The following is a 27955-nucleotide window of genomic DNA, read 5'->3' on the forward strand; positions in this document are numbered from 1 at the left end:
ATTGAGGAGAATTCCCCGAAGCAAAGTGTTGTTGACGCTCCTTGTGAGTCAGAAGCCTTTTTGCGGTCACTTTTCCGGCCTGGCGGGTCAAAATAAGTTCATGCCGTCTGGAAAGGAAACGCCTTGTATGTACGTGCACGTTAAACGTATCCGATCCATATCGCAAAGTAGAATCTACTCCAGCTGCCGTCAGCTAAGAAGCAAACGGTAGGATGGCGCATCTTGTAACCTTTGAGCTTTATTTTCAGGGCAGGAAATGCAGATGGGGTGGATTTCATGAGTCTTAAGTTCTTGCAGGAATGTTTGTTCTTAGGTGTACGCATCAAGCCAAGGAGTTGCGTGAGGCGAGTCAAAGGAAAAAGGAGAAGGTAAGAACTGGAGGACTCATGGATTTATTGACTCTTCAAAAAAAAAAAAAAAAATCATGCTACACCGGCCCAACATCTACTAGAGCAGGATACTTTAAACGAGCAATGTTTATTTGATACATTTTAAGGGTGGGGCGTCCTTTTGTTAGCATGTCAACTTTCAAACATGATGATGGCCATCTGAAGGAGCTGCAAATATAAGCATAGCTTCTCTTGGGGTCTCTGTTTCATTTTTTGCAGCTGATGCTGAAGATGAGTGGGTTGGTTTATCTCCTCAATGCTGTCCGGGCTAGTAAGAGGTTCCTTGATCGCCCCCAAGCTGCTCCTATCCATGAGGTCGATAAGAAAGCGACTTCAGTACAATGATGGCAGTTTTGTTTACAAAGCGTTCCTGTGGCGGTGAGTCAGCAACACCTCGTAACATACATATATGACCCCGTTTTTTTTTTTTTTCCGTACGGCGTAGCTAGGATTTTTTTCCGCGGAGGGGGGGCACCAAGAAGGCTAAGAAGCGGGCCCGCAAAACAAAAAATGCAAACCCAAATAATTCTATACAAAAAGCAGCGGAAATGTCGGCAAAAGTCTATTATCTGACTTGGTGCCTGGGAGCGGGGTTACAAGCTGATTTCCTCAAAGCGATGTTATCTATTCCTCTCAAATTTCTGGACGATGACAGAGAGGGAACGGGCGCTCAGGAATGCTTTGTATAGTATCAGAAAGTCTCGGTGTGTTGGAAAGATGTCCGAGGGATTTTGGGTGGTTCTGGGATCTTTCCGCCGCACAAACTAGGCTTACCCAATGACTTGTATCTACGTATTATATGTATGACTACGTGTATCTTGTCTCACTGTGGTGTACTGCATGATGACGTCTGGTTCAATGTTGAAGAGCAGGTCATCGTTGTCCCTCCTGACTTCCAGCAGGAGGGCCGTTTCCTCCCGTAGCGCCCTCTGCAGCTGAGCCGTGCTCACCACTGCCCGACCGTTCAGCTTGACAATGATGTCGCCATCTTTGATGCCGCTTCTGGAAGCACAAGGGTCACATTCTGTTTGTGAGGACAGCAAGCTCACACTGGAGAACATCCAGGAATCGTAATCCTGTCCGGCTCATTCGGTCTATTTTCATGCCCAGCTTTTGTAAGAAGTCTTACTTCTGCGCCGGGGAGTGAGGAACCACCTCGTGGACGTAGATGCCGCCACCGGGGACGTCGGGGAAGTCGGGTCTCTGCTGTCGTAATTCCTCAACGAGCCTGCGGGACAGAGTTGCCTTGAGGGGAACCGAACGATTCCCGAAGGCGGCAGTAAACGAGAGCCGAGCGGCTGCACTCACGCCGGCGTGATGGTGAGCATCCTGATGCCGATGAAGCGCTTCTTGACCGGCCTGACATCCGAAGGAGACGGACGGGGGGGCGGAGGCACGTTTAACATCTCACCTTTGCCGTGCTTGTCCAGGGAGTCGTTGAGAAAGCGAGTGATTCTGTCAGAGGGGATGGCGAAGGAGATTCCCGCAGCGACCTTCAGGGTGTTGATGCCGATCACCTCGCCGTCCTCAAATAAAAGACGCTAAGCTCGCTTTGTCTTCGGAAAGCAAGGTGGCTCGAGAAAGTCTTACCAAATTCACCAGAGGCCCTCCGGAATTGCCAAACTGTGAAGGAGAAAACAAAAAAGCCAAGTGAGGTTTTCCCTGGGCGCCGACGAACCCTGGCGGACTCTCACGTTGATGATAGCGTCCGTCTGGACGTAGTCCATGTCTGAGTCCCTGAGGCCCAGCTCTTTGCCGTCCCTCTGGGCGGTGCTGACGATGCCGGTGGTGACCGTGTTCTGCAGGGCGAAGGGGCTGCCAATGGCCACCACAAACTCTCCCGGCCTCAAGTCGGCGCTGTGACCCAGAAGCAGGACGGGGAGCTCGCTCTGGGATTGGAAACAGGAAACTCAAGACCGGGCCTTGGCATCCGAACCCCAACCCAAACGTGTCCACCTCATCGTGTGTAGCCAGCAAAACTTTGAACCAGTTTCCCTTAACTTTCAGAGAACAAAATTCCAACTGACCTTAGGGTTAATTTTGATGGTGGCAATGTCTGACTTCTTGTCAATGTCTCTGATACTTGCTTCATAAACGTCGCCATTCTGCATCTGGACCTTCAAGAAAAGACAAAGCTGTCAGTCGTTTGCTGATGTGTCATTTTTTTTTTTTTTTTTGGTCTGTGTACCTTCAGGTGTTGGCGAGCTGACACGGGCGAGTTGCTGGAGACCACGTGAGCGTTGGTGACGATCAGCCCGTGCTGGGAAATGACGAAACCCGAGCCGCTCGACAGGGGGATGTTGCGCCCGAAGAGGGGATGCCTTGGGTCAGAACATGCACACGTCAGCGCGCGCACACACACATACACACACACACGCAGTAGAGCGTGTACCTGAGGAACAGTTCTATGTGAACCACTGCTGGGGCGATCTTCTCCACCACGTCGGCGATGAAGTTGAATTTGTATCGAGGGCTGACAGCGTTTGATGTACCGACAGTAACGAGAGTACCTGGATGGGTTAAAACGAGTTGCCTTCAATGCTGATGAATTCGAAACGCTTTTAACAGCTGCAGGGACAACATCATCCCCACTTGGCCTCATTTCAGTCATTGGAAAGCGCACACACATACACACTCACATACACACGCACACAGATAGCAACTAAGGAAACAGGAAATCCTTCCAGCTCAAAATTGTGGCCGACTGGCCTTATGTTTGTCTTTAATCACTGACTCTCTATTTTGTCTGGCGTGTACTCACACACACACGCACGCATGCCCGCACACACACACACACACAGTTTCGCTGGTGCGTTACATATGTAAAGGGCGTGGTGAACTAAAAATATAGGTCTCATTCTTGCTAAATCTTGCCGGTGTAGATTTTCAGGGATGGGAAGAAAATTATAATGAGCAACGTTCACATCCACAATTTTTAAAGTCTGTGTAAAGTCAAAACTGTAACTTGTACATTTGACGCACCACAGCGAAGAGAGAGTGTTGTAAAAAAAATATACTTCCAAATGTAATTGCTTGAAAAAATATATATAGCCAAAATGCCACTCAAACGTTGTGGCCATGTCCGCAGACTGAAACAACGCCCGGCAAAAAAAAAAAAAAAAAAAAAAAAGGATGCTACATCATCCAGCATCTTTCTTTTGCTTCCATATATTGAATTGTTTGAAACGTGGAAGTACATTCAAGGGGCTTGCCACCAACTTGTTCCCAATTGGGAACTTAAGTAAACTAAAGTTAAAGCTAAAAGTAAATGAATCTTATGTAGCGTAGAATAGCATGTCGCTAAAGTGATCTGAGGTACATGGCCATGTTGAGACTGAAGTTGGAAGCGAGCCCGGCATGATGTCAGCCTAGTTTGCTGTCTTTTTGGGGAAGGTTCCTCAGTTCTCCCTGCAGGTTTCTTTGCTTTCTTGCTGCTTTGAATGAGTCAGTGAGCAGGAGAATGGCTGGCGTGTCATTGTGGAATGTGCCAAAACAAATGTGTGAGGCAGCTGTTGCAGCACTCCTCAAAAACACCGCCACTCTCAAATAGCAGCCATTCTCAATCGCTACAATGTGCCAGGGATGTGAAAGCGACAGGGAGGACACCTGGTAACACCTGGAAGATTTTAGTCATAGTGCGTCTCCCGGAGAGGACTGAAGTGTGGTTCAAGTGAAAAGAAAAAGCCCTTCAGTCAAGCCCTGCCACATGGCAGACAGTCCAGTTAACCTTTGTGTGACCTCATAGAAAAGTGCTCAACTGAACAGGCCAAGTTGAGATGATTATGATTTGTAAGACTCAAGTAGGATTTCTTTCTCTTCCACTGATGTGTCTTGTACTATTTGTGCTATTTTTGAGTAGTGGTGCACCGTGAGATCTTCTGCCTGCCAGCAAGCGATGGTGACGTGATGTGTGCTTTGCCGTTTGTCCTACCTGCGTTGTGACAGGCTCCATGCGGGGCCTGGCTGATGGGCTGAAGCCCCCACTGCCGCGCCCTCCTGCCGGCAGCCCTTAGCTGGCACGCGTTGGCGTACGTCTTCCCGTCGCTGCCGCACACTTCCCGGCGCAGCTTGCAGCGGCACAAAGCCCGTGACGGCAGCCGCAGCCCGGCGTCCGGGCGTCGGCACTCCAGGCCGTCCCCGCAGGCCGGGGCGTCCTGGCCGCCGCACGCTTCGCCCTCGCCGGCAGCGCACACCAAGCAGCAGTTGCAGCGGTCCGGCACGTAGCCGTCGGGGCAGCTGGGGCTGGGGCAGGCGCTCACGTCGCACCTTGACGGGCATTCTGCGCCTAGGGATGCCTTTGGTCCAAGCAGCGCCAATGCCCACACCAACAGCAACATCTGCATTTTGGCTCAACTTAAAGATGTGCAAAGTGAGTTCCTGGTGCTTGCGGTGGCCGTGTCCTTCCTCGTGCCAAATGCATCCTCGAGCTGCCTCCGGATTTGTCGAGGAATCGCCTTTGTCCCGTCTCTCTTTGCAGCGGGAAACTGCCATCCCGCAGTTCGGGAGGAGGAGGAGGAGGCGGCCCTGGAGGAGGAGCGACCAGACCGAGGTTCTGTTTTCATGTCTCCACTTTCACATCTGTGCTGTGTGCGGTTGACTTTGAACACCAAGGAAAAAGCAGGCCGAACGACTGCAGTCAGCACGCGCCACCGACTTTGGATTTTGATCTTTGAAATGCTCCTCGTGGAAGACTTTTTGAAGAGCTTGAGCCACAGCCTGCATTTGTTTGTCTCTGGTGGTTTGGAAAGTAAACTGCCAAATGCCTTCCCTTTAACCTCGCTGGATAATGCGAGAGGTTAGATTGGGAATACAGTAGGAAAGACACGATATTGATATTGATCCGCGATCAGCCAAAGTTAATTGACATATTTTCAGACGGTGCTATTAGGTTTAGTTTCAATAATAGAATCGTTTCTTCAGAGTTAAGGTTCACCCAAGTTGGGGAAGGTTGTTTTGTCGTCACCAGATCTAGCGTAGCTCAAATATGCCGAGTAATATTATTGGATGATGCTTTTCTTTGCCCGGATGTGGGTCAACCTCACCCCCTTGATTAAAAGCGCTCATGTCCTTGCATGGAGCCAACCATGGAAATGAGCTCATGTGTACATTCGTGCGCTATTGCAAACATTTTTGCAGTAATATCTTTGGCTGGGGGAGAAGTTTAACGGCACTGAAAATGACTTCACTCTGCACAAGTGTTGTTTGTGCTGTTATAAAAAAAAATATAGAGTTCCAGAATGTGAGCTGTGTTTGGTATAGCATGTGGCAGCACATGTTTTCAATTCATTTGACGGATGACTCATCAAGTCAGTCGACTTGCCGTTTGCTAGACGCCAACAACAATATTGTCACCATCGTGTGACGATGGACCGTCCAATTGGTGCGTGGGCCTATTGTGGAGACTAATTCATAATTGCAATCGTGTTTAATGCAGCAAAGAATGCCAAACATAGATTGGTGCATACGAACGTTTGGTTAATTTAAACAAAATAACACGTGATGTGTAAATACAACGAAGGCGTAACGTGAATGGTGTACAAAGCAATGATCACAATGGGTTTTTTTTGTTACTACTTGAATGGCAAATAGAATTTAAAGACAATCATTAATTTCTCACGACATTATAAGAAAAGCGATCCAATAAATTAACTCCCGAAGATGAAAAGCGTTGTTGCTCCCGATGGCTCGTTAAGGTGCTTGTTATTGAAAGGACGCCGGTGGCGGTCAGACGTCCCACGACGACCTGATCTGCGGCCTGTGGATCCTCATCTGCTAGACGAGCGCACAACACAGCAACGTCTCACAAGCAGTCACCGACATGTAGACAAACGGACGGAAAATTCCTCTGACTGACCACCTGATCGGAGGGGGGGAATCCGTTGTGCTGAATCGAGGCGTCATGCCCGCGGGCCGCTCCGTCCAGCCTGTACATGCTCACGGCCGGGCTGGACCGGCCCGACTGTCTGTAGTCGGTGTGCTGGCGAGTATGCGGCGACCGCAGTGGCGCGTCGTAGGGGAACGACGGGTTCAGGTGTCCTGAAAAAATGCAAGCTCATGTTATTTTTATTTCGCTTTCAGTCTAGAACCGCAATGTGACACAACGTGCCAACTGGAAGACACGCAGCATCAGTAAGAGCAGTGGTCCCCAACCACCGGGCCGCGGACCAGTCCGCGTGTCACTTGGTACCGGGCCGCCAAGCCGCACAGAAAGACGATTTTTTTTTCACCGACGATCAATTAATTCAGGTCAAGACGCTCGTCCTGGTCACGTGACATGTTCCCCCCCAGTCGAACCGTAAAGCTAGCAAAAAAATGAGTAAGAATTTATTTTGAAAAATAAAAACAATTGGCGAGTCTCTCCTAATTACATCCGTCGGCGCATCTGTGTCTCCTGACGCTCGTCCCGGTCACGTGACGTCACCCCGGTCGAGACCGCGAAGCTAGCAAAAATTAGCAAGAGGCATAGATGTCTGGAAAGTTTCTTCGGAAAGGGAAAAAAGCCCAATGAGGAGACGGAAGAAGAAGAGGCTACGACTTCTAAGTAAAGGAAAGCTGTGTTTAAAAGAACATTTCTGGAGTCCTACTTAAAATATGGATTTATCGCAACAGGTGACTCTGACACGCTAAACCCGCTCTGTATATGTGTCGACAGGCTAGCTAACGAGGCAATGAAGCCTTCAAAACTGCTTCGGCACAAGACAAACCTTTGGAATTTTTCTGAAAGAAGAAGACGTAAAGAAGAAGGATAGAAGCCATTACTGAAAGCCAGCACAACCACATCAACAAATGTGAGTTCACTGAGAGAATCGTTCTTAGTGGCCAACCGTATTGCTAAGGCGAAGAAACCTCACTATTGGTGAAGATTTCTGAGAAACAAGCTTCCAATAATTCAACGTAAAGGTGAGTTTTATTTTTATGTGGTTTATATTTGTTCGTTATATTTGTTATAAAGGCCGGGCCGCAAAAATATTAATGATACGTAACCGGTCCGTGGCGCTAAAAAGTTTCCCCAATTGATTAAGAGGACATGGCAGCGAAGGTCGCCAACTAATTGTTCTTCCCGCCATAGAGGGAATACAGTGAATATTGCTGTGCACTGTTTATATAAGTTGGCGCTCCACATGTAAAAAGTATGTAGAAAATTCTTTGGAGGTTTACAATTAGCTTCACATCTACGTGTTGTCATTTTCTGTCTTTTGTGTTTTGTTACGTATGTTAAGTGTTGCGTTATATGTTAGCATTAAGCTAGGAGGAGTCACTGAGATGAATTGCTATGCTAAGGTTAAAATGGAAATGACTTTCTTACCGGCATTTAACGTGCCTGTCGAAAGTTTATCAGATCGGGACCACTCAAATTCGTCGTTCAGCCATTTGTTCACCAGCTTCTTTTTCACGTCTTTTTTCCTGGAAGGTGGTAATTAACACAATTTTTAGTCAATTTGAAGTCCAAAATAACGTGCAGAAACTGGAGTGCAATTTGTGAATAAATTGTGTGAAAATTGCTGATGATTTCACACACAAATATTACCAGTGTAGTAGTTTTGGCCCACCTTACCTCATTTGCTCTTTTCTGTTGATGATCACGTATGCGATCAAGCCTGACACGGTGGCCACGAGGCAAGCCAGAGTGACCACCAAACCGGCGTAGAAGGCCACACGTTTGATAGGCAGCCCACAGTCAGAGCCCAAGTACCACGTGGCGTCCAAAGCCTTACATCTGAAAACATGCAACTGAGATTATAGGAACAGTATTCTGCGAGCGTCGACAATGAAGGCAAATGAAAGGCTCCAACAGGACTGACTCGCAAACGGCGCCGACATCCTTGAAAACCCTGCACGCGCCACCGTTGTAGCAGGTGAGCTTGTCGAGGTCATAGTTGGCGTGGCATCGAGTGACGCACACCAGGGTATCGTTGTGGGTCACGGCCCTGTAGTGCCGGGCCAGGTCCGGATCCTTCACGTATGACATACAAAAGGCTACAGGGAGAAGACGAGGGAAGGGTCGATCATTGCATCACACTCGCTCGCCATTGACTGAAATATACTTACTTTTCGGATCCACTTCAGTTGCGGTTACAGTCGGTTGCGTTGTCACCTTGAAGGGACAATCTGAAAATGGAAGTGTTTATATGTCTCACTGCGTCATTTGTCCAAGATTTGTCCGCTTCATTCCTCCAGTATAAATTCACAACAGAACTTATGTGAAGACACTTTCACGTTGGAGAGACCAGAACCATCTTCAGAATCATTTGAATAGCAAGTGCAGGACGAATAAGAGATCATAGTCCTCGTCGGTAAACTGCAAACCTTACCAAGTGACCCAACTGGTTGATTTGTTTCACTTTGTACCCAAAAGGCTTTTACGAGTGAAAGTCTAAAATCGTTTTGGAGTTCCTCTAACGATATCTGTGGTGGGTGTGTCGCCTAGGACTTGGTTCCCTGAAGTTTGTTGTAGTTGCTAGGTGTGGTGAAGAAGCTTTGTGAGTTAAAGGGGCAATCATCTTCAGCAACCAGCACAAGTCCCAGGGGTCTCCAATTCGAATAGTCAACTCTGACTGTACCTCGTACACAGTGTTGCAGCCCACCTGTTGTGCACGTAACAAGATTTGCCAAAGTCTCATTGACAGCATTCACTTGCGTCTCGTATTGGCTCTCAAAGTCGCCGTTGTTTGGAATAATCAAAACCACATCGTGGCTGACGTTGATGCTGAAACACAACGCAGGGCAGAAAACATTTCAACACGATTAGACGATAGTCTTGAATTTGAGGAAGGCTTTCTTTACCGACACTACGGAATGAAAAATGCATGACATCTCGTGGGAAGAAATTGTGTTACTAACGACTTTTTGTACAGTCATGTTTAGCGTTGGTAGCATTGTTGTAGGTGTCCGTATGACCATACGGGAAGTGGAAAATGGCAACTAAGTTGTTTTTGTTTGGTGTGACATGTGTTTTTCCGTTGTCCAATTACCCTGGTGGTCTTTGTGTGACTCTGCCGGCGGTCATGGCATCAACAGCTAGTCTGCGCTGCAATAAAGATAATAAGATGGAGTATTGTTCTTATCTACAAAGGTCGATGTGATATCCAAAGTGTAAGTCGGTTGATTGGCTTTACCTGGTCCACTCCAGAAGACGAACGTCTCACCAAACCTGGCAAAGCCGCCGGGCTGAGAAAAACAAATCACAAAGATTTAGACATTGGCCTGACCGCAGGACAAGAATACAATTTGCGTGGACCACAATTACCTCACTTTGGTTACCACTAGTCTCTCAAAGTTTGGTAGGTTAGATCTTCTGTAAAAGTCTTCCATCTGAAAGAGTAACAATGGAGTAACAGTCATCACAAATGATTGAACTATTGAAACAAAATTGTATCTTTAGAGTTCATTGGCTGAGGCGCTGGCTGCTGCAGCTTCACTTTCTTCAGTTAAGTTTTGAAACTTTTTGCATCTTTGCTCTTGGCGCAAATGTTTTCTCAACACGATCTCAGACAAGCAAATCAACTCGACTTTAACCAAAACTCAGTCGTTGTGGAACATTACAAACTGAACGGGTAGTCAAATTGTGACTACAAAGCACATCTCATCATGATGTCAAGCAAAAAAAAAAACATGTTCACCTTATCCTTAAAGTCTTTAACAAAGACTAAGTACTCCGTCGAGCTCAAGTTGTCGTAATTGGGATTATATTCCTGGTCGATTACCACTTGAATTTTCACCAACTGCGCAAGGTTCTCTACGGTACACAAAACGCAATTAGGGCAAACCATAGTAGCAGACGGCAAGCATGTTGTTGACGGGTTAGCGCATACCTAACTCCACACTTTCCTCCACGAACTGGCAAAGCTTTCCATTGAACACACTGGTACAAAGGCATTTGCTTCCATCAAATATTCCTCCGTTTTGGCATTGAAGGACCTCTGATGTTGTTGGAGCCACTGTTGTGGGATCTGATGAGGGCTCAAAAGGTGTTGGTGATGGTGATCCTGGACTGGTTGCTGAAGGGTCTGGTGTTGCCGTACTCGCTGGGTTGGTGGTCTCGACCTGGTCAGTAGTCGCCCCATTGGTTGGGCCCGTGGTCTGGACCTGCTCGGTTGTGGCCGGACTGGCCGGGCCCGTGGTCTGCACCTGCTCGGTAGTGGCCGGACTGGCTGGGCCCGTGGTCTGGACCTGCTCGGTTGTGGCCGGACTGGCCGGGCCTGTGGTCTGGACCTGCTCGGTAGTGGCTGGACTGGCCGGGCCCGTGGTCTGCACCTGCTCGGTAGTGGCCGGACTAGCCGGGCCCGTGGTCTGGACCTGCTCAGTAGTAGCCAGACTGGCCGGGCCCGTGGTCGGGACCTGCTCGGTTGTGGCCGGACTGGCCGGGCCCGTGGTCTGGACCTGCTCGGTTGTGGCCGGACTGGCCGGGCCCGTGGTCTGCACCTGCTCGGTAGTGGCCGGACTGGCCGGGCCCGTGGTCTGGACCTGCTCAGTAGTGGCTGGACTGGCTGGGCCCGTGGTCTGGACCTGCTCGGTTGTGGCCGGACTGGCCGAGCCTGTGGTCTGGACCTGCTCGGTAGTGGCTGGACTGGCTGGGCCCGTGGTCTGCACCTGCTCGGTAGTGGCCGGACTAGCCGGGCCCGTGGTCGGGACCTGCTCGGTTGTGGCCGGACTGGCCGGGCCCGTGGTCTGGACCTGCTCGGTTGTGGCCGGACTGGCCGGGCTTGTGGTCTGGACCTGCTCGGTAGTGGCCGGACTGCCTGGGCCAGTGGTCTTGACCTGCTCGGTTGTGGCCGGACTGGCCGAGCCTGTGGTCTGGACCTGCTCGGTAGTGGCTGGACTGGCCGGGCCCGTGGTCTGCACCTGCTCGGTAGTGGCCGGACTAGCCGGGCCCGTGGTCTGGACCTGCTCAGTAGTAGCCGGACTGGCCGGGCCCAAGGTCGGGACCTGCTCGGTTGTGGCCGGACTGGCCGGGCCCGTGGTCTGGACCTGCTCGGTTGTGGCCGGACTGGCTAGGCCCGTGGTCTGCACCTGCTCGGTCGTGGCCGGACTGGCCGGGCCCGTGGTCTGGACCTGCTCAGTAGTGGCCGGACTGGCTGCGCCCGTGGTCTGGACCTGCTCGGTTGTGGCCGGACTGGCCGGGCCTGTGGTCTGGACCTGCTCGGTAGTGGCTGGACTGGCCGGGCCCGTGGTCTGCACCTGCTCGGTAGTGGCCGGACTAGCCGGGCCCGTGGTCTGGACCTGCTCAGTAGTAGCCGGACTGGCCGGGCCCGTGGTTGGGACCTGCTCGGTTGTGGCCGGACTGGCCGGCCCCGTGGTCTGGACCTGCTCGGTTGTGGCCGGACTGGCTGGGCCCGTGGTCTGCACCTGCTCGGTAGTGGCCGGACTAGCCGGGCCCGTGGTCTGGACCTGCTCAGTAGTAGCCGGACTGGCCGGGCCCAAGGTCGGGACCTGCTCGGTTGTGGCCGGACTGGCCGGGCCCGTGGTCTGGACCTGCTCGGTTGTGGCCGGACTGGCTGGGCCCGTGGTCTGCACCTGCTCGGTCGTGGCCAGACTGGCCGGGCCCGTGGTCTGGACCTGCTCGGTAGTGGCCGGACTGGCTGGGCCCGTGGTCTGGACCTGCTCGGTTGTGGCCGGACTGGCCGGGCCTGTGGTCTGGACCTGGTCGGTAGTGGCTGGACTGGCCGGGCCCGTGGTCTGCACCTGCTCGGTAGTGGCCGGACTAGCCGGGCCCGTGGTCTGGACCTGCTCGGTTGTGGCCGGACTGCTCGGGGCCGTGGTCTGGACCTGCTCAGTAGTGGCTGGACTGGCTTGGCCCGTGGTCTGCACCTGCTCGGTAGTGGCCGGACTGGCCGGGCCCGTGGTCTGGACCTGCTCGGTTGTGGCCGGACTGGCCGGGCCCGTGGTCTGGACCTGCTCAGTTGTGGCCAGACTGGCCGGGCCCGTGGTCTGCACCTGCTCGGTAGTGGCCGGACTGGCTGGGCCCGTGGTCTGGACCTGCTCGGTTGTGGCCGGACTGGCTGGGCCCGTGGTCTGCACCTGCTCGGTAGTGGCCGGACTGGCTGGGCCCGTGGTCTGGACCTGCTCGGTTGTGGCCGGACTGGCTGGGCCTGTGGTCTGGACCTGCTCGGTTGTGGCCGGACTGCTCGGGGCCGTGGTCTGGACCTGCTCAGTAGTGGCCGGACTGGCTTGGCCCGTGGTCTGGACCTGCTCGGTAGTGGCCGGACTGGCCGAGCCCGTGGTCTTGTCCTTCTCGGTAGTGGCTGGACTGGCTGGACCTGTGGTCTGGACCTGCTCGGTTGTGGCCGGACTGGCTGGGCTTGTGGTCTGGACCTGCTCGGTTGTGGCCGGACTGGCTGGGCCCGTGGTCTGGACCTGCTGGGTTGTGGCTGGACTGGCCGGGCCTGTGGTCTGGACCTGCTCGGTAGTGGCTGGACTGGCTGGACCTGTGGTCTGCACCTGCTCGGTAGTGGCCGGACTGGCCGGGCCCACGGTCTGGACCTGCTCAGTAGTGGCCGGACTGGCCGGGCCCGTGGTCGGGACCTGCTCGGTTGTGGCCGGACTGGCCGGGCCCGTGGTCTGGACCTGCTCGGTTGTTGCTGGACTGGCCGGGCCCGTGGTCTGGACCTGCTCGGTTGTGGCCGGACTGGCCGGGCCCGTGGTCTGGACCTGCTCGGTTGTGGCCGGACTGGCCGGGCCCGTGGTCTGCACCTGCTCGGTAGTGGCCGGACTGGCTGGGCCCGTGGTCTGCACCTGCTCGGTTGTGGCCGGACTGGCCGGGCCCGTGGTCTGGACCTGCTCGGTAGTGGCTGGACTGGATGGACCTGTGGTCTGGACCTGCTCGGTTGTGGCCGGACTGGCTGGGCCTGTGGTCTGGACCTGCTCGGTTGTGGCCGGACTGCTCGGGGCCGTGGTCTGGACCTGCTCAGTAGTGGCCGGACTGGCTTGGCCCGTGGTCTGCACCTGCTCGGTAGTGGCCGGACTGGCCGGGCCCGTGGTCCGGACCTGCTCGGTAGTGGCCGGACTGGCTGGGCCCGTGGTCTGGACCTGCTCGGTTGTGGCCGGACTGGCTGGGCCCGTGGTCTGGACCTGCTCGGTTGTGGCCGGACTGGCTGGGCCCGTGGTCTGCACCTGCTCGGTAGTGGCCGGACTGGCCGGGCCCGTGGTCTGGACCTGCTCAGTAGTGGCCGGACTGGCCGGGCCCGTGGTCTGGACCTGCTCGGTTGTTGCCGGACTGGCCGGGCCCGTGGTCTGGACCTGCTCGGTAGTGGCCGGACTGGCCGGGCCCATGGTCTGGACCTGCTCAGTAGTAGCCGGACTGGCCGGGCCTGTGGTCGGGACCTGCTCGGTTGTGGCCGGACTGGCCGGGGCCGTGGTCTGGACCTGCTCGGTAGTGGCCGGACTGGCCGGGCCCACGGTCTGGACCTGCTCGGTAGTGGCCGGACTGGCTGGGCCCGTGGTCTGGACTTGCTCAGTAGTGGCCGGACTGGCCGGGCCCGTGGTCTGGACCTGCTCGGTTGTGGGTGGACTGGCTGGGCCTGTGGTCTGGACCTTCTCGGTTGTTGCCGGACTGGCTGGGCCCGTGGTCTGGACTTGCTCGGTAGTGGCTGGACTGGCCGGGCCCGTGGTCTGGACCTGCTCGGTTGTGGGTGGACTGGCTGGGCCTGTGGTCTGGACCTTCTCGGTTGTTGCCGGACTGGCTGGGCCCGTGGTCTGGACTTGCTCGGTAGTGGCTGGACTGGCTGGGCTCGTGGTCTGGACCTGCTCGGTAGTGGCCGGACTGGCTCGGCCCGTGGTCCTGACCTGCTCGGTAGTGGCCGGACTGGCTGGGCCCGTGGTCTGAACCTGCTCGGTTGTGGCTGGATTGCTTGTCTCTGGTGTCACTGTACTGTCTGAAACATAAGATTCTAGGACATTGAGGGGGTCTAAAGGATGAGGAAATGGAAGTCAACATATTATTTAGGAAGTGAGCAGTAGTATTAATTGAATTTTGCATTCATGAAACAAAGCATTGATACATTTGCCACACAACAGAGGCTTCCTGTTTCTTCCAGTATCTTCGTATTACAGTATACCAGGAAATGCAGCAGTGCCACTTCATGGGGGAAGCTTTACAAATGTGAGCTACTTAGTATGAGGCTTTATTGGCAATGAGCAAGAATCTCCTTTCTTAATCTTGAAACATACACAAGAGCAGTACATAATTTTCCAAAAGACAATCTTAGCGTGTTTTTGTCAATTTTTAACTGATGTAGGTATACCAGGGGTGTCAAATCAGAGACTGGTAAAAAACTGTTCAAATATTTTAAAAAGACAAATGGTAATATGGCTTTTTTTTTTTTAAAGTGAAGACAATTGGTAATTTTAGTAATGATACAAAGTCTATGCAAATATCTGTCTTCGTGGACCACATAACATGATACGGCGGGCCTTGAGTTTGACACCTTTGATGTGGATGATTTCTGTTGTTGGATTTGTATTGAATGTCATCGCGTTCAAGAGGATTGGGTATAACTGTGCAGAATATTGGTTTGAACGCTCATATTAATATATATAATTGATTGCTAATCGTATACCGCCCCCAAACAAAAAGAGCGGTTTCAAGTCCTCTTTACTGTTATTGTGAAAATCCACAGGACGAGATGTAATACAGCATACGTCTGTTTCATAATGTTTGGGGCCCTAAACAGCCTTTTACTTGATCGCGTTGGACGCCCAACTAGAAATTAACAGAGAACAAACATGACCTCAAGCTTACCATTGGCAGAAGACAGGCCGACAAGTAGCGCAGCTACAATCACGATAGAGAGCGACGCCATGAGCGTTACTTTACATCACGGTCGACGCTGATGAATGGCACAAGATGTGAGCTGCGTGGACTTTGGCAAGATGTCTCACAACACTTGCTTTTTCCTCCACCCACACAATCAAAGTGTGGAAAAAGCTCTGTCACCGATAAGAAGATAAAGCCGAACAAATGTGCCGTATCGCCACGCCGTTGCACTCTGCCCTCTTACACCTGGACACTCTGGCGGCATTTTATGACAAGTGATAAAAACAAACAAAAGCAAGCCTTTGCTTTCCGATGCGTCATTGGCAACGTTATGCCTGCTGTAATGTTCTGATCGGATTTCTCAAGCGGAAGATGTTGGTTGAGGCCCTCTCCAATAAGGAAGTCAGATTGGTTCCAGTCATATTGGACTTTTTGTTGTTAAATGAGTGACTGCCAGTTTACACAATCATGCTTAGGCGATGGCCAAATGTCATAAAGCAGTAAAAGTGCTCTACGCCTTATTTTGAGTTAGCTGCAGCGTCTTTCACCACGCCTTGTTCAAATTTTGCTGTAGTATATAATCAAAAACAGGTTCCCCAGCACGTGAGCAGCTCAGTTTGACCATCAGCAGTATAGGTTGTGGGGAAGATTAAAAAAAAACACGGCGTATCATCGTACGGATTACGATAATGATCCTGCTTTGACATTCATTCAATGCATTGGCAAGGATCACTAAAACTATTTGTCCATTCACCAGACGTGCAGCATCGGGAAAGATTGGCCCTTTGAGTAAGTGGTTTTATTAGAGCCAAGAATCAACAGTAATACAAGAGTGAATTTACACCCAATGGAAATGTCGTGTGCCTAAAAGCAATATGAAGTCCTATCTTCTCCTCAGCAGTTCCATTGGAATCATGAATGGGTTGAGAGGGGGACAGAGTCCCATCCACTTTGATTCGCCCCTCCACAATGTTTCCCCTTTGGCGGCATTTGTGACGTTTTGTTGAGGCTCTGGATCGCGTCCTCGCTGCTGCTTCTGAAGCTCCGTCAGAACTTGTCGCGCCTTCTCGGAGTCCTTTGCTTCGGACAAGTTCTGGTGGGCCTGCGGAACGGAGAGCAGGGCTGCAATTAGTCAGTAGTCTGTCTCCTCGGTGCTGGTCTTCTCGTAGGAGTGACTCCACCTGGATGAGATGTCTGTGCAAACTTTGGCAGGGGAGGAGACTCAATTCTTCTGGGAGAGACATCACCAAGTCCAAGACCACGGCGCTCTCTAAAGAACATGACAAGAGCGTAAATAGACTGGTAAAAGTACAAGTACAGAGCCAACTTGTTTACTAAAATTAAAAAAAAAAAATTAAAAAAAAAAGGACCAATTGAAATGGACTCGCCCTGCACTCACCCATGGCCGTGAGCTCGCACTCGTCCTCTGACTTGTGAAGGCCACTCAGGTAATTGTAAATCCTCTCAAAGTCCACCGCGAAGTCCTCAGAGGTGGTTGGACTCGAAAGACTCGGCTGCTCAACTGGGACTGCAGGGGAGGCCGTCGGACCCGCACTGGCAGCAGCTGGACTTTTTACCAGCACTTGGACAAAGGCAAAGAGCCAAATGTGTTGAGACATTTGCTCCCAATCCCTGTCTGCATCCTGGTCCATACCTTCGCCCGGCGTGGGTCCAACAGCAGCACTTAGACAGACGGTTCTGTCGTTGCTCATCGCTGCATCGAGCTGGGGCAGTTGGCTGTTCCTGAGAGTGTGAGGCTCCGTGGATGCCACGGTCCACATCTTCTGGCAAGAAAACTTTGGTGAGCAACACGTACACACATTTGAGCATCATTTGGCCCACGGCACCTGAGCGAAAGCCTTGGAAAGTGGTCCGCTGAAGCTCCCAGACACGGCCTGGGCCAGACGAGTCCACATCTGGATGGGCACCATCGCCTTCTTCTTTGCCAATGTTCTGGTCTTCAGCTGCAGGATGGCGCCAGAGATCACCTTGTTCTGGAGGCGTTCCACCACAGACCGGATCTAAGAAGACCAAACCAGTGTTGAGACACTTGTAAAGAATGGCTGACTTGGCCATATAGTGCCCCACAACACACAGGCGTGAACAACCGTCACTGGAAATTTAGCTGATGATACATTGCACCCATAGAATGTTTTTTTTTTTTTTTTTTTTAAATTATTATTATTATTCCGTTCCAAGGGTTTGATTTTTGTCAGGAGATTGTAGCGTCAAATAATGACGTCATTCATGGTGATTAGGGAACGTGTGGATAAATTGGCAAAACAACCCACGAATAAATTCATATGTGCAGGTGACACGACAGTCCCGACGCCATGTTCTACTGTGTCAGAACAACTGTTCGGAAGACTGAAGAGTAACGAACCTCGCAATCGGAGCGAGAAGGGACATCCGTCTTGAGCAGACTATAGTCGATGTTCTCCAGCGTGCCTCCGTCGCGGGAGGAGCTCTGCCTCTTCAGGGCGTCCAGCAGCCTTCGCTGCTCCTTTCTGGACCACGCGCAGGCTCGCTTGGTTCGGCAAGGCTTGGGGTCCGGGTTCAGGTTGCGAACCGGTTTGCGCGTGCGAGGCGGCGGTTTCATGTTGATTCGACTGCGCTCAAGGCTGCAAATCAATCTGACTCGTTTAATAGTAAAAAGCAAAACACAATTCAGACTGACTTCCCGTATTGCTCGTGACGTCACGCATATTTCCGGTGAAAGCGTCCCAACCATCTCCGATAGCGTCACTTGAAATTACGAACATATTCCAGTATTTTACTTTTTACATGGCGTTTAATTGCCTACTGTTGAGCAGTGTCCGCCTAAATAAGAAGACCGAAAAGCTTTTTGAGTTAGACGACTGTTGAAGGTTATGTCGCTAGCCAACTAGCGCTTTCTTCAGCAAATATAATTTATGATCGTGCAATTCAATTCGCCTCCCTGGAGTCTTGATTATGGAGCCTTTATTATAAATATAAAAAAATATTCGTCATTCCAGCCTGGTAAATTTTTGGGGGGAAACTTGCAGATAATTTGCATGAGTAAACCTATTCAATTACCAAACCAAATCCGTTTTAAACTGTTGGTCTATGCTCTAAATATACAACTTTATTGTCAATTTGTGATTCAGTCGCTCAATAATAGTTAACGTAATAAAAAATAAAAAAAAATCTCCACCGGCTTCCTTTTGGGTTTCCGTAGTTATATCATTTCCTGTGTCAAGATGGCAGCCATGAGGAATGGCCTGACTCCGGCTTGTCTCGTGGGACGTTTTGTCCTCACTCATACTGCGAGACCGAACGCGGGCAGGCAAACGTGGTCGGACATTTGGAAGCACGTATGTTTCCCCTCCGTCTCCTACTTTAGGTTTCATTCCCAGAGCTAGAAAACGGCCGAAAGGGTCATTCTAGCTGGCTAGCCAGCTAGCATCACCACATCGGATTGTGACTTTGACAAGAGCATCAAGACAGCAGACTTTACTCAACCGAACACGACGGACGACTGTATTGAGGAGAACTATGAACGCGGTTTCTCCGGTTGTAATATTATTAGACCGGTTAACCTCAACAAACGGTAAAGAGAGAGAAATTCCGAATCAGTCAGTTACAACAAACTAGTCTGTGACCTAAGCAAATTCGAATCCGACCGAGCATGTTTACATGTGAAACCCTGACCGTTAAGCGCTCTCCTCTCACCATTGTACCAATTTCTAACTCAGAAGTCACACCAGAATTTTGGGGGGGGGCACTTTTTAAAGTGAATATCACCAGTTGCTGTTGATTTGAAACTTTTTTGTTTTCCAGATGTGGGATCAATATACATAACCTTTGACCCTATGAATTTTCGGAGAATGTTTGCGAAACACCAACCTAGCTCCTGCTTAACTTTGCCTGTTGCTCCGTCTCCCTATCAAACTAGCGCTGGCTCCAGAGGTCTCATGTGCACACGGCATTTGACTCAAACAGTTGGTCCGCCGGCACCACATCTATGCTGCGCAGGCGGCGCCATGAGAAGCTGCTGCTCTGTATGGCCGTGAGATACAACAGCTCCCAGGTCTGTATGCAAGCTGTTGAGCTCAGGAAGTCTCAGAAGCCACTCAACTGTTTGAACAGCGTTCTTTGTTTTTGCCAGACTCAGATACTGAGTGAGGGTGACCCTGTGGTGGCGGCCGACAGCACCAGCGTCCTTCAGCAAGCGATCCCCGAACAGGTCAGTAGAACATCTAAAGTGTGACAAATTGGTAGATGTGTTATCTTACATGTGGTCGGTGCTTCCAGGTTCCGATTGGGCCTGTTTCCGTGGCAACGGGAGACAATGCTGCCCTGTTGCTGACGCAGGCGACGGCGGATGGAGCGGAGGTCCTGCGAGCTGCCGATCCGGAAGCCCGTCTGATCGACCTAGGCTTGGCTGGCCACACCCCGGTGGGTGTCATCCAGAACCTGCTGGAGTTTGCGCACATGGATGTGGGGCTGCCCTGGTGGGCAGCCATCGTTATCGGTAAGCGACCGCAACAACAGCACATCATTGGAAGTACTGCTGCAAGGTCTTTGGCTGAAAATGTCCATTGAACGGAGTAAATTGAACTACGCTGAAATACACATGTGGGCACAGTAAAAACTCGCCCGCTTCAGGGCTTAATAAAAAGGTCCCTTTGAAAAGTACATGAACCAGTAGAGGGCAGCAAGGACTTCACTCACACGCCAGTTAAGAATGTGATTGATCTAAGGTGGACTGTTTGTGTGTCATCAGGGACGGTGTTGGCTCGCCTGGCCGTCTTTCCCGTCATCGTGAAGGGCCAGCGGGAGGCGGCCAAACTCAACAATGTCATGCCCGAGATGAGCCGACTTAACACCAGGATGACGGAGGCCAAAAACAGCGGGAACAAGTTCGAATGTAAGCGCAGCGGCGCTCGGCTCCCCTCGGGTTCGTTCCTCTTGCGTTTGCGCTCGCTGACCTTCACGCTGGTCCTTTGCAGTCGCCAAAGCGTACACCGACCTCACCTTGTTCCAGAAGAAGCATGACGTCAACCCCCTCCGTGGCTTCTTGGTTCCTCTGGTGCAGGTCAGTGTTTGTCCTGAAAGGTTTGTATCCTCCACAGTATGGAGGTGTTTTTTTTTTTTGGTTTTTTTTTTTTGGGTCTGTCTGGCTGATGTTTGTCCTTCTCCCCAGGCTCCCATCTTCATCTCATTTTTCATGGCGCTAAGGCAGATGGCGTACTTGCCAGTGCCGAGCATGCAGACAGGAGGCGCGCTGTGGTTTCCGGATTTAACAATGGCCGATCCCTTCTATGTCCTGCCTCTGGCTGTCACGGGAACCATGTTCTTCATTCTGGAGGTACGAGTCCCTGATGCGTATCCTCGAGGCTTCTTGTTACATCCAAACCGTCAGCATGTGCTCTGTTGCGCTTAGCTGGGCGCCGAGTCGGGCGTGGACAACCCCAACCTGCGTGCCATGAAGACCGTGTTCCGGATCATGCCCTTCGTCATCCTCCCGCTCACCATCAACTTCCCCACGGTGAGGTCATCATTGACATTATCACCTTTCTCGTCTTTGCACCCGGGCGAAAAATGAAGGGCGATCCCCTCCCTCCATTGTGGCTTCAGGCCGTGTTCACCTACTGGCTCACCTCCAACTGCTTCTCCTTGGCTCAAGTGGCGTTGCTCAGACACCCGCTAGTCCGAGACAAGCTGTCCATCCCCGAGAAGATCAAGCACCCGGCCTCGGCGCTGCCTCAAAATGACGGCTTCATCGCCAGCATGAAGAAAGGTCGGTTCAAATGTGAGATGTAGGATGCTAACTGGTTCCGTGACTAAACTCACAACTCATTTTGGGGATGTCGTGATGCAGATGTAGACGCAGATGTCGAGGTCTTCCCTGCTGTCATCTACTTTTAGCGTAGTTTAAGTTTGCTCGTACCATAAGTGTTGAGTATCTGCCCTTTACTTGGGAATGTATTTTTCCAAGGACGTTTATCTTTACTCCCAGTGGTTGAAATCTGCAACTTCGCAAGAACATCAGGTATGATGTGTCTAGGTTGGCAGACTAGGCTGCTGGTTCCCTTTTTTAAGAAAAGACCAGAGGGTGTGCTCCACTCTGATGTCAGACCTGTTAAAATGTTTCCTCTGTGCCCTCCAGGATGGAAGAACGCGCAGCTGGCTCAGCAGCTGGAAGAGCGAGAGAGACGCATCAAAAATCATCTGGACCTCGCTGCGAAAGGTAAGTGACCTGAGACCTTCAAATGTTCTCACACACACACACACACACACACACACACACACACACACACACACAACAAGGGAATTTTTTTGTCGAGTAGGCTTGCTTGTGCCGTATCTTTCGCGACCTCAATTCAGCCCAAAACACCAAAGGTATTCTGTATTGGAATTGTGGTTCGCTTACTTGTCTCATTTTACCAATCGACTTTGGTGTGTCTTGACTTCGTTTGTTGCGTGAATGGAAACAAGTGTGCACTCGAGTGGAAGAGCATTTAATTGCTCTGTCTCAACTCAAGTGTTCACAACATGCTACTTATGTGTGCTGCTTATAAAAGGACAATTTACAAATGTAAAATTCTTTGTTTGCACAGTATCTATTGATGTCCCTTGCACAAGTGCAATGTTCTTATTTTTAAAGTCATTCACTGTCATTGACTGGGTGCTATATCAGTAGCATAAAATATTTCGGGCTTTAGCCACGGTATATATTCTTCACCGCCACGAGAGCTACCAACGCAAGGTACTTAATGGACGTCCATGGTCGACAATAACATTTGTGTTTGTTTCTGGAATGATGTGTGTTTCCTGTCCGTTGCGGTTCATTTGACCAAAGTGAAATGACCTTTTTGCACGTGTAAAAGTATCAAAATGTCATAAATGAAAACGATGAAAATGACTGTGGACAAAAAAAAGTGCTCCATCAAATCAAAAGTTTTTTTGTGGATTTAAGATGGACTGATGCCAATTCTAGAAGTGCGCATGTATACAGTATAGTTTACATCTTCTACAATAAGTGATTGACTTACCTTCACTGTGTGATTGAAGTCATATGGAACTCAAGCTTTTGCTAGCTGGACGTCAATCAAGGTTCGGTGTGTCCGATTTTCATGGGGATCACAATTTTGGCTGCCACCATTAAATTATCCCGACTGTCTGTAATATTAATGCAGGCTCTGCTGCGTGTCGATTGAAGCACTTTAACCGATAGTCAGCCAAGCACTTGTGGGCAAACACATGCTCAAGGCTTTACGAAGCTGCTTGTATAAAAACGAAGTCCCCATTGACTGATGAAAGCAAGTCGCGTCGAGAGAAGAAAGTACAGCAAAAACTGGAAATGACGCATCACGGTGAGGAACTCGATTCTCCAAAGGGGTCGACATCATTGTCTTGATTTTTTTTTTTTTTTAAATGCAATTTGTTTTAGTATATATTATTTTCTGGTAAAATGTTAATTCTTGGGTAGATTTTATATATCTTTTAAACATTTATTCTTAGTACAATTTTTACAATAATTTGAAAACAACGTAAGTGTTGTAAAAGTAGTAAAAAAAAACACGTTTTCCATAACATAATGAATAATTCTGATCAGTAACTGTGATGACATTATTGATCATAATAATCGTGATGATTATTTTGCCCATAATTGACCAGCCCCTTTCCTTTTATTTCAATATTTTTCTTTTTTTCTCAGGTCCACTGAGGCAAACATTTACCCACAATCCTCTACAGCAGATCCCTGCCGCCAAAGATACAAAGAGCGCAACCAAGACAAGGCCGTGGAAGGACACGATGGGATGAAGTGTGTCGTGTGCATATTTATTGATAAATATTGTCACTGTATGAATTCTATTTACATTAAAATGGAAAAAGCATTGACACAAATCCTTTCTTATTGTTTTATTATAAATAGCTCCACCAGCACTCTCAATGTTCGAAAGACCATGAAGAACAGTGGTTGGAGTAACATATAATAATTGTCATCTCAAAAAAGTAGTCCATTTAAAAATAAATCTCTCCCATCATGTGATGCCACACTTAAATCTCCTCGAAAACCCATTTTCATCACAAGAGCTGTGTATGTGTGTGTTGGTGTGTGCGTTTTCAATCATCATGATCGACGTCCATTTCTGTTAAAACCGAGAAGCACACCTTCTGGATGAGCACTCCGGACTGAGCTGAAAAAACATGAACAGAAGCTGGGTTAGAAAGATTTGTGAAAGGAGTGTTATCTTTCATCTGTGTTAAGTTGTGACAAGGAAAAACTGTTCTTTTCTTGACACAGCAAAGATTTAACTGACTGTTCCCCTATGTGATGCTTTTTGTATGCTGATATTTGATGTTTGCGGTCATATTTGCTTACCAATGATGCTCCGTAACCACGCGGGCCTCTTGTGGGCAGGAGTGTAGCAGCAGAGGAAGTAAACGGGTACACCAGACAGTGCGATGCCGATGCCAATCAAGGAATTGACGGTGTCACTGTACAGGGGCACCACTACCAGGAAGATGCTGAGCAGGCAGAAAATGATGGGATAGACGAGGCTGAGCTGCAAGGGAACGGCACTTAGCGATGGGATAGCTTTTGGGAAACGGCCTTTCAACTGGTTCCTACCTTCAGCGGCCTTTTCCTGTCTGGCTGCTTCCAGCGCAGGTACAGTTGCCCCAGAATGGAAAGGCCCACAAAGAACCAGTAGCTGAAGCTGTAGTAGTTAATGAGCCTGAAGACGTCCTCCACACACAAGTAGATGAGCGCCATGATGCCCTGCGGGGAGAAGAAGAACATGAAAAGCCAAGAATGCAACAATGGAGGGCAAAAGTGCAGTGGAGGTGACCAACGTTGAAAAGCAGCGCCGGGATGGGCGTGTAGCGGTGCACATGGATCATACACAGGTTGTCGGGCAGGTGCCCTTCTCTGGAGCCCACGAAGAACAGCCTTCATACGCATCACAACAACAAAACGGAATATGGATCACAGGAACGGACGGCGGGACAATGAGCTGTGTCTTTGTATTCACCGAGAGGACGCCAGGATGGAAGCGTTGAGTCCGCCGAAGCAGGACAGAGCCACTGCCAAGGGAATGGTCCAGTTCATCACACCAAACACTTGGTCCGCAAACGTCTGCGGGTGGACACGTCATAGTAAGCATGATGACCAAGATTATTGGGCAGACAGAGATTCTTTGCTCGCGCACTCACCACAGCGACGGCGTCGCTATCCAAGATGGCGTTCATGGGCAGAATGGCATAATAGGCCACGTTTGTCAAAATGTAGATAACCGTCACGATGGGCATGGAAATAGCGATGGCCAGTGGCAGATTTCTGCAAGGCAATAGCACACATCTTGGGTCATTTAATGTGTGTGTGTGTGTGTGTGTGTGTCCCCACCTCACACGTCAACCTGCCATTTTTGGCCCATCTTCTGTTGACTTGGGGTCATTTCAATCGCCCTCTGGCGTCCCCCACGGTTCTGTCTCGGGCAACTCTAATTCTGTCAAATTGTCTCTCTTGTATGGATGACAACCAAAATTCAAATCTACCATACATCTTCAGAAACAGTTCCCCTAACGGTGTGACTTTTAGTTTCTGCCTCTAACAACAGCCCTGATTGGTCATCTTCTTAGCTGTCTCTTTTGTAAAACCCCTCTGACAGATTTTCTTCATGTACCTTTCTGGGTTCTTGATCTCCTCTGTGACAAAGTTGAGCGTGTCCCATCCGGAGTAGGAGAACAAAGCAGAGTAGAGAGCCAAAGCGATGTCTCCAGGATCCTGAGACGATCCATCGAAGAGGCCCTCAAAGTTCTGTGTATGACCTACCAAAAGTGCAAAATTAGGTTCGATGACCATCGTGCTGACGATCAATCATCGTCCATCTTCTAAGAACCTTGGAAGATCTTGACCAGGCCTGTGATGATGACCGCAATGAGGGCAATGACTTTGGCGTAGGTGAAGAAGTCTTGAACTCTGGTTCCCCATTTCACATAGGCACAGTTGACAAAGGTTAACAAACCTGTGGAGATACAAAAATGCATTTTTTTGGGGGGGATGTTATATTGCCACAGCACACATGCACACCCTCAAATCTCTCAACAAGCTCCATCCTTTGCTGACGTTTGCGCTGCGCTAGGAAACAGTGCTGCTGACTGGAGCGCGCAGGAAACAACCGAGTACAGCACATACATTCAAAAACCTCGTCCTCCCTTTCGCTCCCTGTCCTCGGCAACCCTCCTGAAAGACCAAAACACGCCGGCCACCAAGGGTCCGCACCACCCCGATCATCTTCCAGAATATTGACAGCTCCCGGATCAAAATAATTCGGAACTCGGCAGGAAGGGGGCTCAAAGACAACAAGCGCTACACCGAGGTCATCTGAGAGCTAAGCTAAGGCGTGTTGCTAGAGAAAAGAAAGAAAGCGCTCGGATCGCATTTCACAAGGCGGGAGTCGCGACTTGGTTGCTCACATGCTGCTGGGAAGCTGCTCCGTTAGTTTTCACATTTGTGATCGCTTTTTGGAACTCACAATTGGCAGGTGGCTTTTTGTGTCTTGTATCACATTGCCAAAGTGAGCCAGATCGTCACACAAAGCTTCCGATTTGGGATTTGGTCTGAGAATCTCACCAAAGTGGCATTGGAGCAATCATAAAACAAAAAAAAAACCCTGTTGGTCTCAGTTCCATTTGAACATCTTGGACCCAAAGGGTTTTTTTCCCCCAGTTTGTATGACGAGCAGTTGGGGTCAGAGTCTCAGCTCAGTAAGGACTTTAACTCGAAGCAATCAGCTATCCTTATCGCTTTGCGCGCGTGTGTGTGTGAATGTGATAAAAACGCTTTAAAGATGCGCAAGTTCTCATCACTTGCCAAGTGACGGCATTATGAAGGCTTATCTGAGTGACTTCCGCTACAAGTTCTGGCTTTGCTTCTGGGCCTCAGGTTGTCTAGGCCTCTGGTTGCCCAAGCGTTGGCACGTTTTTGCTTAGCGAGCATGTCACATGTGTGTTTCTTAATACTTTGGTCAATGCGTCAGCGTTGCTCTTTTCTGTCAACTGCGAAAGGTCAGCCAGCCGCTGACCAAAGAACAGCTTCTTGCCGTTCCCACGGCAAACAGAGTAAAGAGCGTGACTAGTAGCAGGATTGTTAAACGGGAACATGCAGTCCCTCAGCAGACTTCCTTCTTCCAGAGCGGTTTCACTTCTGTGCAACGGGACGGGCGAGGGTCTACTTACAGATGCAAGCGGCCGCCAGCAGCCGGTTGGCCACGTAGGGCGCTATGCAGGTGGGGAAGATGGGTTGCACCATGTAGTTGGAGAAGGTGATGGCAATGACGGCTTGGCTGGTAGGCTCGATGATAAGCAGCGATGTCCAAAGGCGGATGAAAGCTAGGAAGCCCCCGAAAGCCTCCAGAATGTACGCGTAGGAAGCCCCCGATTTAGTGATGGTGGTCCCCAGCTCAGCGTAGCACAGCGCGCCGAAGACAGAGAAGATACCGCCGACCGTCCACACCACCAGGGACAGGCCGTAGGAAGCGCTGTGGATGAGGACGCCCTTGGGGGACACGAAGATGCCCGAGCCGATCATGTTGCCCACGATCAAGCAAACGCCGTTGACAAGGGAGATCTCCTTTTTCAGCTTCATGGACTCCTGAGATTTTTCGGCCTTGACCGACGGGGGGCGGCCGTTGGAGGGCTCTTCTGATGGAAGCGGACTAAAGGACATCCTGTCTGTGTTTGGCTCGCACTTTTTTATTATTTTTTTTAAATTCTGCAGTCTGGTTAGGATCTGAACCAGGCCAAGCTAAATGGCTCTCCGAAATGTCTCTGGCTATCTCAAATGGTCTCCTGCCATCTGTGGAGAAAAACCCAAGTTGACATAAAAAGATGCCGTCAAGCATGGGGACCGACCGCACAGGGCCTTGCTCAGAGCTTTCAGCTGCCGGCGGTGTTTTTTTTTTTTTCTCTCAAATCGTAAACACTTTGACAGTGTCAGCATGCTGACTACTCACATGTTTTCCAAAGTTCATTATCAACAGCTCCAGGAAATACAAATGGAGCTTGATGCCGAGTCAGGCTGTTCTTCACCCTGCAATCTAAAATATTGTCCTCGTTCTTAGCATTTCCAGTCCCTGAATGGATGAAGATTGCAAAAGTAAGCACATTGTAAAAACACGGCTCTGCACATATGATTTAAGCTTGCTCTTTTGTCCCCGCGAGCATTCTTTTAACAATCACAAACGAGCGAATAAAAAAAAGTCCCGGGAGAGGAGAAGTTGTCTTTACGGTGCGTTCGTTGCTTTAGGAGAAGCTGTTACCTTTCACGAGGAGAAGAGGCGCAGCCCAGGACTTTCTTTGCTAGCGATCAAAGTGGCCTCTCCACATACGCGTGGGAGCAAGGTCCAAAGAAGGCGCTGATAAGTCCACCTACTCAAGGTTAGATTCTGCCTTGGCTCTTTATCAGAGAAACAAAGACAGATCAATTCCCGTCATTGATGGCTCTCGGGATTCATTTCTAGTCTAAAAATAGATGTCACTTTCATTGTTGGGATTGAGAGAGGCGAAGGTGATCAAATGATCCCTTTGAAAGCTTACCTTGTCCAGTGTCCTTGCAGATGGCTCAACAAGTGTTGTGTTGTTGCTATGTGCTGAGCTGATGTGTCCTCTTCCTCTGCTTGCTTCCTCTTCCTCGTGCACTTGAGCCTTTTTATGCACTCGTGCTTTCTGCTGAGGAAGGGCGTGTGGCGGGCTGGGGTGAGTGGGTGGTGCTGGGGGTCGGGGGGCAGTCACAACTAACTGTCTTTGTGTTTCCTGAGTGACTTTTAATGAGATTATAACA

General features: G+C 50.3%; 5 protein-coding genes and 1 long non-coding RNA gene across 15 annotated transcripts; 2 read left to right on the forward strand and 4 right to left on the reverse strand.

Moving 5' to 3' along the window:
• Positions 1 to 378: 378 nt before the first annotated feature.
• On the reverse strand, positions 379 to 4900 carry htra3b (HtrA serine peptidase 3b). 2 transcript variants are annotated; one of them, XM_088374414.1, is made up of 10 exons: positions 4321 to 4900; positions 2782 to 2899; positions 2578 to 2710; positions 2417 to 2506; positions 2084 to 2278; positions 1980 to 2012; positions 1698 to 1915; positions 1519 to 1617; positions 1217 to 1391; positions 382 to 693 (listed from the first exon to the last, which is right to left on the reverse strand). In XM_088374414.1, exons 1-10 carry the CDS (start codon positions 4730 to 4732, stop codon positions 658 to 660), a joined length of 1509 nt encoding a protein of 502 aa, XP_088230540.1. In that variant the 5' UTR covers positions 4733 to 4900; the 3' UTR covers positions 382 to 657. The 2 variants fall into 2 exon arrangements, with proteins under 2 accessions (XP_088230532.1, XP_088230540.1); XM_088374406.1 differs by having other exon boundaries at positions 379 to 1391.
• On the forward strand, positions 1825 to 6039 carry LOC148403667 (uncharacterized). Its single transcript, XR_015858167.1, has 3 exons — positions 1825 to 2715; positions 4335 to 4758; positions 4867 to 6039. It is a non-coding gene; the product is annotated as an uncharacterized LOC148403667 (long non-coding RNA).
• On the reverse strand, positions 5796 to 15771 carry LOC148403668 (uncharacterized). 8 transcript variants are annotated; one of them, XM_088374062.1, is made up of 14 exons: positions 15127 to 15771; positions 13206 to 14293; positions 10202 to 13163; positions 10010 to 10125; positions 9637 to 9701; positions 9506 to 9557; positions 9362 to 9417; positions 8975 to 9096; positions 8439 to 8498; positions 8192 to 8366; positions 7945 to 8106; positions 7696 to 7793; positions 6244 to 6425; positions 5796 to 6161 (listed from the first exon to the last, which is right to left on the reverse strand). In XM_088374062.1, exons 1-14 carry the CDS (start codon positions 15185 to 15187, stop codon positions 6114 to 6116), a joined length of 5247 nt encoding a protein of 1748 aa, XP_088230188.1. In that variant the 5' UTR covers positions 15188 to 15771; the 3' UTR covers positions 5796 to 6113. The 8 variants fall into 8 exon arrangements, with proteins under 8 accessions (XP_088230188.1, XP_088230178.1, XP_088230171.1 ...); XM_088374052.1 differs by having other exon boundaries at positions 10202 to 14260; XM_088374045.1 differs by having other exon boundaries at positions 10202 to 14275.
• Positions 7096 to 23016, forward strand: oxa1l (OXA1L mitochondrial inner membrane protein). Of its 2 annotated transcripts, none has more exons than XM_088374443.1 (11): positions 7096 to 7289; positions 19058 to 19192; positions 19271 to 19348; positions 19417 to 19636; positions 19889 to 20032; positions 20115 to 20200; positions 20309 to 20473; positions 20549 to 20653; positions 20743 to 20905; positions 21275 to 21355; positions 22826 to 23016. In XM_088374443.1, exons 2-11 carry the CDS (start codon positions 19127 to 19129, stop codon positions 22930 to 22932), a joined length of 1215 nt encoding a protein of 404 aa, XP_088230569.1. In that variant the 5' UTR covers positions 7096 to 7289; positions 19058 to 19126; the 3' UTR covers positions 22933 to 23016. The 2 variants fall into 2 exon arrangements, with proteins under 2 accessions (XP_088230569.1, XP_088230562.1); XM_088374436.1 differs by lacking the exon at positions 7096 to 7289 and adding an exon at positions 18317 to 18476.
• snapc2 (small nuclear RNA activating complex, polypeptide 2) lies at positions 15919 to 17861 on the reverse strand. Its single transcript, XM_088374480.1, has 6 exons — positions 17525 to 17861; positions 16989 to 17162; positions 16796 to 16922; positions 16541 to 16723; positions 16323 to 16411; positions 15919 to 16243 (listed from the first exon to the last, which is right to left on the reverse strand). The coding sequence occupies exons 1-6, from the start codon at positions 17738 to 17740 to the stop codon at positions 16025 to 16027; spliced, it is 1008 nt and encodes a 335-aa protein (XP_088230606.1). The 5' UTR covers positions 17741 to 17861; the 3' UTR covers positions 15919 to 16024.
• On the reverse strand, positions 23017 to 27843 carry slc7a7 (solute carrier family 7 member 7). The gene is made up of 12 exons (XM_088374426.1): positions 27712 to 27843; positions 27435 to 27571; positions 27129 to 27248; positions 26353 to 26971; positions 25014 to 25139; positions 24798 to 24942; positions 24328 to 24451; positions 24147 to 24250; positions 23968 to 24064; positions 23744 to 23893; positions 23495 to 23678; positions 23017 to 23309 (listed from the first exon to the last, which is right to left on the reverse strand). Exons 4-12 carry the CDS (start codon positions 26840 to 26842, stop codon positions 23236 to 23238), a joined length of 1494 nt encoding a protein of 497 aa, XP_088230552.1. The 5' UTR covers positions 26843 to 26971; positions 27129 to 27248; positions 27435 to 27571; positions 27712 to 27843; the 3' UTR covers positions 23017 to 23235.
• Between the last annotated feature and the right edge of the window lie 112 nt (positions 27844 to 27955).

This window comes from Syngnathus floridae, chromosome 1, assembly GCF_059516105.1.
Source record: "Syngnathus floridae isolate MCC-2025c chromosome 1, RoL_Sflo_1.0, whole genome shotgun sequence".
NCBI lineage: Eukaryota > Metazoa > Chordata > Actinopteri > Syngnathiformes > Syngnathidae > Syngnathus > Syngnathus floridae.